Below are 15,708 nucleotides of genomic sequence, written 5' to 3'. Positions count from 1 at the left end.
TCACCCACATCGCAAAAGAACTATTAAGGTGTATATGAATATTGGCTGCAGCTTGGTAAGTGATCAAAATTCTGAGTTATATCAAATACTGGTATGATTCACTAAATGATTCACTAAATGATTCACTAGATGATTCACTGAATGATTCATTTGAATGATTCACTTCAAACGATTCAATGAGACTGATTCCATGGTATGATTCAATTCAGATGAGTCAAATTAAATGATTCAATGGGATTGATTCAATTTAATTATTAAAGATTGATCACTTAACAACAATCTACATACATATAAGGATAATTACACCTACACAGGCAAGCTGGAGCCTATCCCAGCTGACTACGGGCGAAAGGCGGGGTACACCTGGACAAGTCACCAGGTCATCACAGGGCTGACACATAGACACAGACAACCATTCACACTCACATTCACACCTACAGTCAATTTAGAGTCACCAGTTAACCTAACCTGCATGTCTTTGGACTGTGGGGGAAACCGGAGCACCCGGAGGAAACCCACGCGACACGGGGAGAACATGCAAACTCCACACAGAAAGGCCTTCGCCGGCCATGGGGCTCGAACCCAGGACCTTCTTGCTGTGAGGCGACAGCGCTAACCACTACACCGCCGTGCTGCCCCGATTTAAAATTAAATGTCTTAATACTATAATAATAATTTGTTTCAAGTAATTACTTTAGCAGTGAATGGGGCCAGTTATTTATTTATTAACTATGTCGTTAGCTAAGCCAACTACAATAAAATTAGCTAACTAAAGTAGAATATGTCAACAGCTCGGTAGCTAATAGTAATTACTTGTAACTTTCTGACAAGTAATCTACTCACTCTCAAGGTAACCTAAACATAATCAATTATTTTCTAAGGTAATGTTAGAACAATTGAAAAGCATTACTTGCATGTATGAGATGGGCAAAGGGTGCTGTGCAGAGCTGTGAAATGTCTGATACAAGCACAATTCACAGTTCCCACCAAACGCTGGAGTAAATGCATGCGGGTCGGTTCTGACCCATGTGTGTAAACTTGATGTGGAATTACAAAAGCTTTTTTTTATTGTTCAGAACTTAAGAAAATAAAAATAAAAATGATGATCTGTGCTAAACAAAAACAAGATATTTACTGCATATTTGGAAAAGTAAATGACAAAATGAATTTATTTCAAAAGTATATCATAGAAACACTCAGCCATACATGAAATAACCTGGAAAATGAATGCAGGTCGTTTTTGACCCATGTTGTGCATTAGAAGGGTAGTGATACAAAAAAAGGTTTTTATCCAAAAAGTAAGAAAGGAAAAAATAAAATAAGGATGTACGATGATCAAAAACAAGTTAATTGAGGAATACCTTGAATACTGAATGATGGAATTAATTTATTGCAAAGATATAGAAGATAAAAACTCAGCCGGGTCACTTTTGACCCATGTTTTGCATCAAAGGGTTAACTGGGTTCTCTTTATCTACTTTTAGGACTTGTGTGAAGATTTGATGATGTTTTAGGTCATATTTATGCAGAAACATAGAAAATTCTAAAGGGTTCACAAATTTTCAAGCACCTCTGTAAAACATGTCCACCCTGTAATGTGATCATTCAATGAATCTTATTGTCATTTCATGAAAGTTATTTCTAAAACAGGGAATTCTTATTTATTTTTCATAACAGTGTGGCTATATTTAATGATCAAATCTTCAGAAATATGTGACAAATTAAAGGAAAATCTGGAAGCTCTGTTACACTGTTGGGGCATTTTACTGCCCTGCTTTTGCTCCACTTGTCCCCTTAGAGGGAAGAGTCGCTCCAAATCAGTCCACACTTCTTCTGACTGATCATCTTTATCCTATGATGAAACATCTCTACAAACCCCTCCTTCGTGCTGGTAGTGTGGACGTTAAGAGCTGTTACCTGAAGAGCAGCTAAAAATGTGGCATTGAACACGATATCTAGTGGTAAATACAGCATTATTCATTAATTAATATGCAAAATGCTCAATCTAATTTGTGGAAGTACTACAGCCAGCCACTAGAGGATGTCAGATATTTTGGCTTCATGTTCAACTTCCTGATACAACATCCACTCACATATACAGTCACTGGGGCTCACTGAATGACTGGATGATGATGATGAAAATGATGTAAATCATATGACATGACCTTCACAGTCACCAGATCTCAACCCAACTCAAGACTATTGGAGAACTTGGAGCTGTGAGACAGCAGCAATCCCCACGTCACCACCACCATGCCACCGAATATCATGAACTGTGTGGAAATTTCCTTTTAGTTCACATGTGAGAATTATTATGAACATAAAGTAATGAGACAATATCAACAATACCATTCACTGAGTATTTATCAGAGAGCGAATGAACACATGGTGCTTTTAATATCATTTTAAAAAATTCACAGGTGTGTTTTATTCACTGCTGAATTCAGTGGTGTGTGTGTGTGTGTGTGTGTGTGTGTGTGTGTGTGTGTGTGTGTGTGTGTGTGTGTGTGCAGTTTGCTGAATATCTCTGCTGTAGGTGTGGGTGTGGATTTGGTAAGGACCTCTCCTCCTCCTGTCCTCTCATTATCTCATTAATAATAACATCTAACATTTGTGTTATAACATGAATGAAGGGTCAGTTTTCATCTCAGTTCACACTTAGAAATCATACTGACCTGATATTGGGCAAAAAGTATAAAAATGTATTTGATATCTTGCTCATAAGAAACACATTGTATTGCTTTCTGTAGTTTTTAAGCACTGTTATGTGCTGATTTTATTATAATTTAGTATGTTTGGAGACCAAAACAACACAATATTTTAAAGAATAATGCATGTATTGTCAAAAACTATATACATCCAGCAATATACACAAGTAACTCTTATAAATTAAACCTCAGACGTATCATATGTACACTTTTTACAACATGTTTGAATCAAGCTGTCTCTGTGCTCTCTTCTTCCACTTCTGTTCAGTAATGACACGGTGCACGCTTTACTCTGCACTCCTGCAAACACAAACACATTTTACAACTTAGTTTTGTCTCTTATATCGATAATAGAAGAATATTAAGCTTTCACACTATGTAATAAAATGAACTCACCTTTTTTCTAACGCTCTCTTGATGTATTTCTCAGTAAATTTGGATTTTGGATTCAAGCATTTTTTTCCTGCACCGTTCTTCAGAGTGACACTACAGAGATAAATAACAAGTTAGAAAATGCAATAGAACTAAATTCAGTTGTATTATACATTGTTTTGGATGTGAGTTGTTATTGAACTTACATGATTTCCACATTTTCACAAGATGCACTAGCAGGATAAACTTCAATCTTGGCAATCCGTTGTAGACGAACTGCGTTAGCTGCAGGACCCTGACACAAACACCTCGATACGCTGATCTTGGCCTGTCCTGCAAACAGAAGGAAATTGTAGATTTGGAGTTTTTACAACTCTGTTGAATCGTGTTTATTATGAAAAGAGGTGCAGATGAGGATGAAGAATCTTACCTTGTACATGAACAATAAGTAGACAGGCAAACACAAGAAAAACTGCGGCAGACTTCATTTTCCTCTCGCTCTTGAACACACTCGATGCTCTGAAGATTCTGGTGATGATTTTCTTCTTGATGCTTGTTGATGATGTGAATGAACGAGTGTGTTTCCTCCTCTTTTATATGCTCAGATCGGTGTTTCCCCATCTCCCTTCCTTTTGGAGAATCACTTACTTTCAGTCGTACTTCCTCTGGAGCTCACTTTCTCATTTCTTAGAAATGGTTTATCTGATAGTCAACAGTGACTGAGTCTAAATTTACTCACTGTGTTTGGGTTTTCATTTAATGAAGTCTGCAACTTTATTACTAAATCTGACGTATGGCAAACTTTACATCTAGACTCTGTGCAAAATTTATCAGAAGTTGAAGGAGCAGTCATGAACTTTTCATATTAGTGAAGGTGAAATAACAACAGTTTCATTGCTAATCTCTCAAATGTTCGCTCCCACAATAATAACTGTGATTGTTACACATCAGGTCTTATTTTTGCTCTCATATCTCATTATCTCTAGCCGCTTTATCCTGTTCTACAGGGTCGCAGGCAAGCTGGAGCCTATCCCAGCTGACTACGGGCGAAAGGCGGGGTACGCCCTGGACAAGTCGCCAGGTCATCACAGGGCTGACACATAGAGACAGACAACCATTCACACTCACACCTACGGCCAATTTAGAGTCCCCAGTTAACCTAACCTGCATGTCTTTGGGGAAAACTGGAGGACCCGGAGGAAACCCACGCAGACAACATGCAAACTCCACACAGAAAGGCCCTCGTCGGCCACAAGGCTCGAACCCGGACCTTCTTGCTGTGAGGCAACAGCGCTAACCATTACTCCACCGTACCGCCCGCTCTCACATCTGTTAAAGTTAAATTGATTACCAATTCTGATCACCTCCTTGCAGCTGTTTGATGCTGAAATATGACCTTATGACTTCACAAATATAACATCACCAGGTTGTGGTTGAAAACATAGTGACAAAAAAAAAATAGAGATTTTTTCCTATGAAATATAGGATGGAAGTAAAAAAAAAAAGCTGAGTAAAATAAACTTAAGTAGAGGAACGAAGTAAATATACTTTCATAAATCCCACCTCTGGATTTCATATGAATGAAAATCTAACCAAAGGCCCGAGCGTTAACCCCACCCCTGACCCTTATGTTCATCTTTCTAACATTTTATACAAACTGAGGAATCTGATTTTCCTCAATTGAGACCATGCTGCATTCAACTGAACTTTATTCATCTTTGAAACAGTAAAATATACAACTGTGCATACATTTAAAAGCTAGATATTTAACATGTACCTGTGGCAGTGGGGGCGTGGTCAAGCATCGGTCAGTGACCGGAGGGTGGAGTCAGGGAAGGTAAGTGGCAGAATCACTGCACCTGATGTTGGTTAATCTGTGTTTGTGTGTCTTCCCCAATGACTGCGCCCTATATGAGGAGAGAAAGAGCAGAGGAAGGGGCTCTCTCCCCAACGAGATGACTGGTGTGTGTGTGTGCGCGTGTATGCTTAGTAAAGCTGAAAAGCTAAAATAAAGAGTTTGGTAAACTGAATTCTGGCCTGACGTCTTTCTGTGCTCCACCCACACGAACTGCTACAATACCGTATATTCACACATTCCTACTTTTTTCTCTCTGAAATCACTTTTCATCTTTCTATGTGCAGTGAAATGTTCTGCTCTGAATTTCAGATGGATTTGTTGTGTTGCTGATTTCAATGTGGAAATTGTTTGTCTGGGGTTTTTGTGGAATAGTAGGCTTACAGAGAAAGGAGAACTGTTTTTGCAGCCTCAATGGTGTCAAAGAGCATGAGGGTAATTGCATGTGTCTCCTGAAAGCAGCAAATGAATTTGAAACATCATTATTTCTCTTTTCAGTGGAAATGAACTGGGATATTAAATATACACGTGTGTGTCCTGGATAGGAAATGTTCAGATTATCATTGAAATCATGCAACAACAGAAGTTCAAATATACACATGCTTAACCTTAACTCTACTTCAACAAAATGTCAGAGCTTTAAACCAACTTTGGTACTTTTTTATCTTTAGATAGAGTCATTAGGAAATATTGGTAAGGTCAAATATCCACTACTTCATAAATTTTTCTTTAAAAAAAGTTTAAATTTTTGATTATTTTTGCACATCATCTTGTCCATCCTGCTACACTGTGATGACTGTGAATTTATTACATTTCTTACACTGAAAGACAACATTAACTGTTCGTTTAAAAAAAAAAAGGACTGTGCACTGAATTTTAAGCTTTGTCTTCTCTGTAGCACAAAGTAGAGTGGTGATTGAAAGTTTGTGAAGCCTTTAGAATTTTCTATATTTCTGCATAAATATGACCTAAAACATCATCAGATTTTCACACGTCTTAAAAGTAGATAAAGAGAACCCAGTTAAACATATGAGACAAAAATATTATACTTGGCCATTTATTTATTGAGGAAAATGATCCAATATTACATACCTGTGAGTGGCAAAAGTATGTGAGCCTTTGTTTTCAGTATCTGGTGTGACCCCCTTGTGCAGCAGTAACTGCAACTAAACATTTCCGGTAACTGTTGATCAGTCCTGCACACCGGCTTGGAGGAATTTTAGCCCATTCCTCCGTACAGAACAGCTTCAACTCTGAGATGTTGGTGGGTTTCCTCACATGAACTGCTTGCTTCAGGTCCTTCCACAACATTTCGATTGGATTAAGGTCAGGACTTTGACTTGGCCATTCCAAAACATTAACTTTATTCTTCTTTAACCATTCTATAGAACGACTTGTGTGCTTAGAATATGAAGAAGCTTTATTGCCATTGTACAAGAATACAACGAAATTCCGTTTGGCAGCATCTCTCTTATAGCAGCGACATGTCACAGTCAGAAGAAAATATCTCATCTCATCTCATCTCCTCTAGCCGCTTTATCCTGGTCTACAGGGTCGCAGGCAAGCTGGAGCCTATCCCAGCTGACTACGGCCGAAAGGCGGGGTACACCCTGGACAAGTCGCCAGGTCATCACAGGGCTGACACATAGACACAGACAACCATTCACACTCACATTCACACCTACGGTCAATTTAGAGTCACCAGTTAACCTAACCTGCATGTCTTTGGACTGTGGGGGAAACCGGAGCAAACCCCCGCGGACACAGGGAGAACATGCAAACTCTGCACAGAAAGGCCCTCGCCAGCCACGGGGCTCAAACCCGGACTTTCTTGCTGTGAGGCGACAGCGCTAACCACTACACCACCGTGCCGCCCCACAAGAAAATATATTGAACATAAATAGTAAAAACAGTAAAGTGCAGATAAAATGTTATATCTAAATAATCTGTATTAAAAATGCAGTCTATATTTGAGGTGCAAGAGTTATTATCCATTGACTGGGAGGTAGTAGTGTGTGTGTGTGTGGGGGGGTGGTCATGATTCCTGCAGCAGTCTCTTCACAGCCATGGGGAAGAAGCTGTTCTTCAGTCTGTTGGTGCGGGCTCTCATGACTCTGAGTCTGCCAGAGGGGAGGTTGGAAAATAGAGAGTGTCCTGGGTGGGCGGGGTCATCCTTGATTTTTGTGGCCCGTCGAAGGAGCCGGCTCGAGTAGATCTCCTCTAGGCGTAGGAGTGGGGAGCCAATGATCCACTGAGCAGTCTTGATGACCTGCTGCAGTTGTTTCTTCTTGGACGCAGTGCAGCTGGCATACCACACTGTACAGCCGTAGGTCAGGACACTCTCTACTGTGCAGTGATAAAAGTTTTTCAGCAGAGGTGGAGGGAGTTTGTTCCTCTTCAGCGTTCTCAGGAAAAAGAGATGCTCATGGGCCTTTTTAATAATGTGGGTGGTGTTCAGAATCCAGCCCAGGTCCTCTGAGATGCGCAGTCCGAGGAACTTGAAGTTTTTGACCCACTCCACTTCTTCCCCATTGATGCTCAGGCCTGAGTGTAGTGTGGTCCTTGTCTTCCGGAAGTCAATCATGAGTTCTTTTGTCTTCTTGGTGTTGAGGTTGAGGTGGTTGTCACTGCACCAGGCCACCAGTGCTTGGACCTCCTCCCTGTATGGTGCCTCGTCATCATTGTTGATCAATCCAACAATGGTTGTATCGTCCGCAAATTTAATGAGGGTGTTGGAGCCATGGGTGGCAACACGGTCGTGGGTGTACAGCATGTACAAGACTGGACTCAGAACACAGCCCTGAGGAGCACCGGTATTGAGGACGATGGTGGAGGATGTGGAGGTGCCCATCCTGACATGCTAGGGTCTGTTAGTCAGGAAGTCCTTGATCCACAGACAGAGGGAGGTTCCAAGTTGCAGTGTCTGCAGTTTGGTGATCAGTCAGCTGGGGCTGATGGAGTTAAATGCCGAACTGAAGTCAACAAACAGCATCCTGATGTATGTTTTGGGACTTTCAATGTGGCTGAGAGCGGTGTGGAGGGCGATGGAGATGGCATCGTCTGTGGATCTGTTGGACCTGTAGACAAACTGATGTTGGTCAAAGTCAGGTGGAATATGGGCGTTGACATGCTGTAACACCAGTCTCTCCATACATTTCATAATCACCGGTGTCAGGGCCACAGGCCGGTAATCATTCAACCCTGTGATGGCAGAGAATTTGGGCACGGGGATTATGGTGGCAGTTTTCAGGCAGGTGGGGACTATGGCTTGCTGCAGCGAACAGTTAAAGATGTTAGTAAATACAGCAGCAAGCTGATGGGCACATGATTTCAGCACCCTCCCTGGTACTCCATCCAGTCCTGGTGCTTTGCTGGTGTCGATGCCTCGCAGGACTCGCAGTACCTGGTGTTGGTGGATGGTGGGGGGCTGGTCATGCTCTGACGGTGTCAGCTGTGTGTCCTCTGCCTGTTTGCTGTCCTCTTCAAAGCGGGAGAAAAAAATGTTAAGTTGATCTGGAAGAGAAATGTCAGTGGAGGAGGGGGTGTTGTGGCATTGTTTGTAGTCTGTAATGTTCTGGATGCCTTTCCACATGGAGCAGGGGTTGTTTTCCCTGAAATTGGCCACTATCTGCTCTCTGTATTTGTTTTAGCAGCCTTGATGCCTCTGTTTAGGTCCACTCTAGCCTTCCTGTAGGCCTCCCCATCTCCTGACCTCAGTGCTGAATCCCTGGCTTGGAGTAATGCTCTGATATTGGTGTTAAACCAGGGTTTCTGGTTGGGGAATATTTTCACCCGTTTCCTTGTTGTTACATTGTCCATGCAGAAACTGATGTATGACAGTACAGAGGAGGTGTGGAGCTCAGTGTCTAGTTCCTCAAAGAGCTCCCATATGGTATCCTCAAAACAATCCTGCAAGGATAGTGTGGCCTCCTCAGTCCAGCACTGCATGGACTTGTACTGTGGCTTAGACCTGCAGATGAGGGGCTTGTAAGCTGGTGTCAGGAACAAGGAAAGATGGTCTGAGTGTCCGAGGTGAGGGGAGGGGCGGGCTTTGTAGGCTCCAGAAATGTTGGTGTAGACCTGGTCTAGTGTTCTGCCCTTCCTTGTTTTAATGTCCACATTCTTATAGAATCTGGGGAGCACAGTCTTTAAATTGGTGTGGTTGAAGTCCCCAGCCACGATGAAAAAGCCCTCTGGGTGTTTGTTCTGCTGCCTGCTGATGCGATCATGCAGCTTCTCATAGCTACATTAGCATTAGCTCATGGGTGGATATACACAGCAGCTACAAACACTTGAGTGATTTCCCTGGGCAGATAAAAAGGTCTGCACTTTAACAGTAAAAACTCTAAGTCTGGACAGCAATATCTCTCAATAACGGCAGTGTCCGAGCACCAACTATTGTTGATATAGACGCACACACCTCCTCCTCTCATCTTACCCGAGTCTGATGTGCAGTCCGCCCAGAAGATTGTACGACCTGCTAGCTCCACAGCTAGGTCTGGGATGTTTTCATGCAGCCAAGTCTCTGTTATCACCATGATAGGGTCCTTGTCTTGCTGCATGACCCACCTTCTCTTGAGAATCAGTTCATGGACAGATGTCCTGACATTTTCTTTTAGAATTCTCTGGTATAATTCAGAATTCATTGTTCCATCAATGATGGCAAGCTGTCCTGGCCCAGATGCAGCAAAACAGGCAAAAATATTATATTCGGTCATTTTGGCTTAATGTTCAACTTCCTGATACAACATCCACTCACACATACAGTCACTGGGGCTCACTGAATGACTGGATGATGATGATGATGATGATGATGATGATGATGATGATGATGAAAATGATGTAAATCATATGACATGACCTTCACAGTCATCAGATCTCAACCCAACTCAAGACTATTGGAGAACTTGGAGCTGTGAGACAGCAGCAATCCCCACGTCACCACCACCATGCCACCGAATATCATGAACTGTGTGGAAATTTCCTTTTAGTTCACATGCAGTACCGGTTCACCCAATACGCACACTACACACGTTGCGTAGGGCCCCGCAAACTCATAGAGGCCCCATGGGGGGAAAACAAAAAAAACGGGACGACGTGACTCTCCATCGCGCTGCTCGCGCACGTCAGATTCCCAGTGCATGTGCATCAACCTAGCAAGATGAAGCGGAGTTATCCTTTGGGGAGTGAAAAAAGGAAAAAGAAACTGCATGAAAATGAACAGCGGGAACAGTAGTCAGGTAACTCTCCTCTCCGGGTGGGAGGCATGGGGCTAGTCGGTGTTTGACCTACATAACATGGCGGTGAGCCCTGGGTGAACCCCGGATGGTCTCCGTGTGCATCTTGCTGGCTTCTACAATTTAAGTGTTATATCAATTGTTCTGAGTGTAGTTACAACTGCACTTATACAAAATGGAAAGTAATGGATAAATATTTACATATGGCCCTTTTCCACTACCCTTTTTCAGCTCACTTCAGCTCGCTTCAGCTCACTTCAGCCCGACACGGCTCGCGTTTCGACTACCAAAAACCAGCACGACTCAGCTCGCTTCAGCCCTGCTTAGCCCCTAAAACTCGCACCGTTTTGGAGTGGGGCTGAAGCGAGCCAAAGCGAGCCGACTGAGGCTGGGGGCGTGAGCAGACACTCCCCTGTGCACTGATTGGTGAGGAGGAGTGTCCTCACATGCCCACACACGCCCCGCGAGCGCGTGTAACACCGCAAACCCGGAAGGAGAAGAATTACGAATTACGAGAATTTCTGAAGCCTTACGCGCCTCGCCTCATCTATACGCTCTTGCCAGTATCTGTTGGCGTTGTCGGTGACAACAAGCCACAGCACCAAGACCAGCAACACTAACGACTCCATGTCCTCCATGTTTATTGTTAACTATTCGGGTCGTGAGACTACCGCTTAAAAGCTCACTGATGTCACTGTTTGCGCTGCTTAACGACATCACCTGACGTCCACCCACTTTCGCTAACTCCACCCAGTGTGTCCACCCACTTCCAGCCAGCACGGTTCAGCGCGGTTGTAGTCGAAATGCAACTCCGACAGCCCCGCTCAGCCCGACTCAGCACGGCACGGCTCAGCCCAACTCAGCCGCGTTTGTAGTGGAAAAGCGGCATAAGATTGAATTTTGCTTGCTTGGATAGCCCACAGGCAAATATAGATGCAGATATATTAGTGAATAAATAAAACTCGTGAAATATTATGACAATGGTGTCTGTGAAGATTCTCAATCATCCAGGTCATAGTAAACTGTGGGTGGTAAAAATGGGCAACTGGACTTGCTTGAAAATTCTTGAAAATGTTTCACCTCTCGTCCAAAAGGCTTCCTCAGTTCTGTCTGACTAATAGGGAGTATCAGATATTTATCTTCTCCTGGATCAGAATCAGAATCAGAATTCTGATGACCAGCTCATCTAAGGTGTCATTGAGGCATCATGTTGGTGTGGGTCACTGGAGGCTGGGTGTGAACGGCGAGTCATTAGGGTGATCAAAGGATTGCCCGTTAGGGTGATCAATGGCAATCTGACTCTCTCTGTCCTCCTGTGAGTCACCGAAAACAGCTGGGTCCTGGCGTACACCCAGCCGTCTGGGAAGAGTGTCCAAGACCGCCTTGTAGATGTTTGACAAATGATGTCTTAGACCCCCACCTCTGTTCAGTGATGGCCGTTCCAGGTTGACAAAAATGGCTTCTTTAACTCCTCGCTCATGCCAATGATCCTCTCTGGCTAAAATGCGTACGTCACAATTCTGAAATGAGTGTCCTTTGTTGTTAAGATGAATGTAGACAGCCGAGTCCTGGCCTGAGGAGCTGGCTCTCCAGTGACCCACACCAACATGATGCCTCAATGACACCTTAGATGAGCTGGTCATCAGAATTCTGATTCTGATTCTGATCCAGGAGAAGATAAATATCTGATACTCCCTATCAGATATCAGACTCGCCTTTTGGACGAGAGGTGAAACGTTTTCAAGAATTTTCAAGCAAGTCCAGTAGCCCATTTCTACCACCCACAGTTTATGACAATGGTGCTAACTAGGCTAAATAATAATCTAAATCACCTACATTTTAAGTACAGTATCTGAAGGTAAAACAAGTGCAGCCAATTTGATGGAGCTGAATTAATAGTAGCCTTATCTATATTTTACTTCTTCAACATTGTGGTTGACTCCACAATAGCATCCATTGATGAACGATTTGAAACTCTGAACCAGGTGAAGCAGAGCATTTTTTAACATAGTTACTGGGAGACCATTTGGTTACAAGATCATGTTGGTTAAGAAAAACAAAACTAAAATTTGGTTACTGAGATGGCTGACGTCAGAATCCAATGTCATTACTGTGTAAATTTGAGTGTCTGTGACATAACATTTGTGCTTGGTAATTGCTCTTGATAGCTGTGTAGTCACTGTAGTGTGTTTGTCTGTATGGTGATTGGTGAACCATTTTGCATCACAGAATATGCCGAAGCGGTGCAGCCGCATGGACTCTGGGGCCTGTGATTGTATTGCCCAGACCAGTTGGTCTCCTAGTGGAAAATCCTTAAAAAATGCTCTGAGGTGAAGACTAAATATGGAGTAGTGCTGAACTTCAGCACTGCATGTCAGATGTCCAGTGACTCCTTAAAGGCTCAGTGTATGGAACTTGAGAAAACTCTGACCTTCAAACAAGACTGTGACATCAGTGGAGTTGATCTGGCAAACGAAATCAAGAATTTACCTGACCTACCATCAGCTAACATGACTGCCTTTGAGCTGCTTTCTTTCCTTTGTGAGAAAAATCTGGAGGAACTCTATCCTAACCTTTGGATAGCCCTGAGAATTGCTGTCACTCTGCCTGTGACAGTTGTCTCAGCTGAGAGGAGCTTCAGCAAGTTAAAAATGATCAAAAACTATCTGAGATCTTCCATGTCCCAGGAACGTCTGAGTGGTTTAGCCATCATGAGCATCAACCATGATGTGGGGAAGCAAATATCATATGATGACATTATTGATGATTTTGCATCCAGAAAGTGCAGAAAGGGACATTTTTAATGGTGAGTAGTTTGTTACACATTTAGTTCGATTTGATTTGGTCGGATTTGATCTGTATTTATTTGGAGTTAGACCAACAGGTGGCGACACTAGTGCAATATGTTTAAAGGGGGGATGAGTAGAAGCACTGGGTGTCAGGTGCGAATTTTGAACATTTTGGGGTTCAGTTAAGAGCGCCCCTTAGTAGAATTCTGCCTAGGACCCCATGGAGGTCTGAACCGGCTCTGTTCACATGTGAGAATTATTATGAACATGAAGTAATGAGACAATATCAACAATACCATTCACTGAGTATTTATCAGAGAGCGAATGAACACATTGTGCTTTTAATATAATTTTAAAAAATTTGTGTTTTAGTCACTGCTGAATTCAGTGTTTCAGTGATGTGTGTGTGCAGTTTGCTGAATATCTCTGCTGTAGGTGTGGGTGTGGATTTGGTAAGGACCTCTCCTCCTCCTGTCTTCTCATTATCTCATTAATAATAGCGTCTAACATTTGTGTTATAACATGAATGAAGAGTCAGTTTTCATGTCAGTTCACACTGAGACATCATACTGACCTGATATTGGGCAAAAAGTATAAAAATATATTTGATATCTTGCACATAAGAAACACATTGTATTGCTTTCTGTAGTTTTTAAGCACTGTTATGTGCTGATTTTATTATAATTTAGTAGGTTTGGAGACCAAAACAACACAATATTTTAAAGAATAATGCATGTATTGTCAAAAACTATATACATCCAGCAATATACACAAGTAACTCTTATAAATTAAACCTCAGACGTATCATATGTACACTTTTTACAATATGTTTGAATCAAGCTGTCTCTGTGCTCTCTTCTTCCACTTCTGTTCAGTAATGACACGGTGCACGCTTTACTCTGCACTCCTGCAAACACAAACACATTTTACAACTTAGTTTTGTCTCTTATATCGATAATAGAAGAATATTAAGCTTTCACACTATGTAATAAAATTAACTCACCTTTTTTCTAACGCTGTCTTGATGTATTTCTCAGTAAATTTGGATTTTGGATTCAAGCATTTTTTTCCTGCACCGTTCTTCAGAGTGACACTACAGAGATAAATAACAAGTTAGAAAACACAATAGAACTAAATTCAGTTGTATTATATATTGTTTTGAATGTGAGTTGTTATTGAACTTACATGATTTCCACATTTTCACAAGATGCACTAGCAGGATAAACTTCAATCTTGGCAATCCGTTGTAGACGAACTGCGTTAGCTGCAGGACCCTGACACAAACACCTCGATACGCTGATCTTGGCCTGTCCTGCAAACAGAAGGAAATTGTAGATTTGGAGTTTTTACAACTCTGTTGAATCCTGTTTATTATGAAAAGAGGTGCAGATGAGGATGAAGAATCTTACCTTGTACATGAACAATAAGTAGACAGGCAAACACAAGAAAAACTGCGGCAGACTTCATTTTCCTCTCGCTCTTGAACACACTTGATGCTCTGAAGATTCTGGTGATGATTTTCTTCTTGATGCTTGTTGATGATGTGAATGAACGAGTGTGTTTCCTCCTCTTTTATATGCTCATTTTGGTGTTTTCCCATCTCCCTTCCTTTTGGAGAATCACTTTTACTTTCAGTCGTACTTCCTCTGGAGCTCACTTTCTTATTTCTTGGAACTGGTTTATTAGTGGGCCTGTTAAGCATAACAATTGTGCACAAAATGAAAAAAGCATGAAACTTTCAGGGTTTGTTCTTGAAGGCATAAGCTTTAATTTGAGACGTGGAGGCATTCTCAGTTTGACCTCTGGGGTCAGCTAGAGGTCATTGACCTCCATGATATCACATTTCTATGCATGAAATCAGAAAAGACTGTATCTTAACATCTAAATGTGATGTAAATGTAAAATAAATGTGTTTTTCCATGTGCCTGGACATGAAAAAAATCACATATAATACTGATATTCCTCTTGGGGTAACTTCAGGGGTCAGGTAGAGGTCATTGACCTTTGAAATTTGAAGTTTCTATGCATGACATTCTAGACGGGTGTATCTTAGGATCTAAATGTGATAGAAATGTGAAGTTAATGTGTATTTCCTTGTTTCTGACCATGAGAAACCCAGTTTTGATACTGATATTACTCTTACAGGTCATCTCTGGGGTCAGCTAGAGGTCACTGACCTCCAGCATAATGCATTTCTATGCATAAAATTAGAAACGGGTGTACCTCAGGTTCTAAATGTGATAGAAATGTAAACTAAATTTGTATTTCTATGATTCTGTACATGAGAAACCCATTTTTGATACTGATATCATTCTGAGAGGTCAACATCATGGAGAACAGGCAAGGTTGGGAAACATCCCACATTTTGATAAATCTATATAAAAATCTCATGTATTTTGGATTGTAAGAAACAATTCCATATGAATATGAACATGACAGAAATATACTTCAACTTGTCAGAAATTATAAACTTTAACTAATCAAAAACTTGAACTACAATCAAAACTCTAAATGCAGTGTAAACAGTTGAACAGGTTCCATAAAGAACATTTTAAAATCACTATAGTATCTACATTTATTTTAAGGGCCTTGACCTTTGGGGATTACAATGTTGGCCTACAAATTGTAACTACAGAACACTGGAAAACAGAACACTGAAAACAGAACACTGAAACAGAAACACTGAAAACAGAACACTGGAAAACCACACCACTTGCCCCACTCTGAACCGCGGGAAAATAATGGGC

The 15,708-nt window shown here is 41.7% G+C and overlaps 2 protein-coding genes across 2 annotated transcripts; both read right to left on the bottom strand.

The window, feature by feature from the left end:
* Positions 1-2,866: 2,866 nt before the first annotated feature.
* On the bottom strand, positions 2,867-3,624 carry LOC132872947 (C-X-C motif chemokine 11-6-like). The gene is made up of 4 exons (XM_060908090.1): positions 3,511-3,624; positions 3,287-3,413; positions 3,105-3,194; positions 2,867-3,008 (listed from the first exon to the last, which is right to left on the bottom strand). Exons 1-4 carry the CDS (start codon positions 3,566-3,568, stop codon positions 2,996-2,998), a joined length of 288 nt encoding a protein of 95 aa, XP_060764073.1. The 5' UTR covers positions 3,569-3,624; the 3' UTR covers positions 2,867-2,995.
* Positions 3,625-13,708: 10,084 nt separating this feature from the next.
* LOC132872946 (C-X-C motif chemokine 11-6-like) lies at positions 13,709-14,479 on the bottom strand. Its single transcript, XM_060908089.1, has 4 exons — positions 14,371-14,479; positions 14,147-14,273; positions 13,965-14,054; positions 13,709-13,868 (listed from the first exon to the last, which is right to left on the bottom strand). The coding sequence occupies exons 1-4, from the start codon at positions 14,426-14,428 to the stop codon at positions 13,856-13,858; spliced, it is 288 nt and encodes a 95-aa protein (XP_060764072.1). The 5' UTR covers positions 14,429-14,479; the 3' UTR covers positions 13,709-13,855.
* Positions 14,480-15,708: the final 1,229 nt, after the last annotated feature.

The sequence above is a fragment of the Neoarius graeffei genome, chromosome 24, assembly GCF_027579695.1.
Source record: "Neoarius graeffei isolate fNeoGra1 chromosome 24, fNeoGra1.pri, whole genome shotgun sequence".
Classification (NCBI taxonomy): Eukaryota; Metazoa; Chordata; class Actinopteri; order Siluriformes; family Ariidae; genus Neoarius; species Neoarius graeffei.
The sequence above is the reverse complement of the archived record's forward strand: the minus strand, read 5'-3'. Positions and strand labels throughout refer to the sequence as shown.

What these genes read in the sequence shown, in the direction of transcription:
- LOC132872947 (XM_060908090.1), bottom strand. Translation starts at nt 3,568, where the DNA reads ATGAAGTCTGCCGCAGTTTTTCTTGTGTTTGCCTGTCTACTTATTGTT. An exon ending in ACTTATTGTTCATGTACAAG is followed by an intron (nt 3,414 to 3,510) that starts GTAAGATTCTTC and finishes TTCTGTTTGCAG; the next exon opens with GACAGGCCAAGATCAGCGTA. An exon ending in TGTGAAAATGTGGAAATCAT is followed by an intron (nt 3,195 to 3,286) that starts GTAAGTTCAATA and finishes TTATCTCTGTAG; the next exon opens with TGTCACTCTGAAGAACGGTG.
- LOC132872946 (XM_060908089.1), bottom strand. Translation starts at nt 14,428, where the DNA reads ATGAAGTCTGCCGCAGTTTTTCTTGTGTTTGCCTGTCTACTTATTGTT. An exon ending in ACTTATTGTTCATGTACAAG is followed by an intron (nt 14,274 to 14,370) that starts GTAAGATTCTTC and finishes TTCTGTTTGCAG; the next exon opens with GACAGGCCAAGATCAGCGTA. An exon ending in TGTGAAAATGTGGAAATCAT is followed by an intron (nt 14,055 to 14,146) that starts GTAAGTTCAATA and finishes TTATCTCTGTAG; the next exon opens with TGTCACTCTGAAGAACGGTG.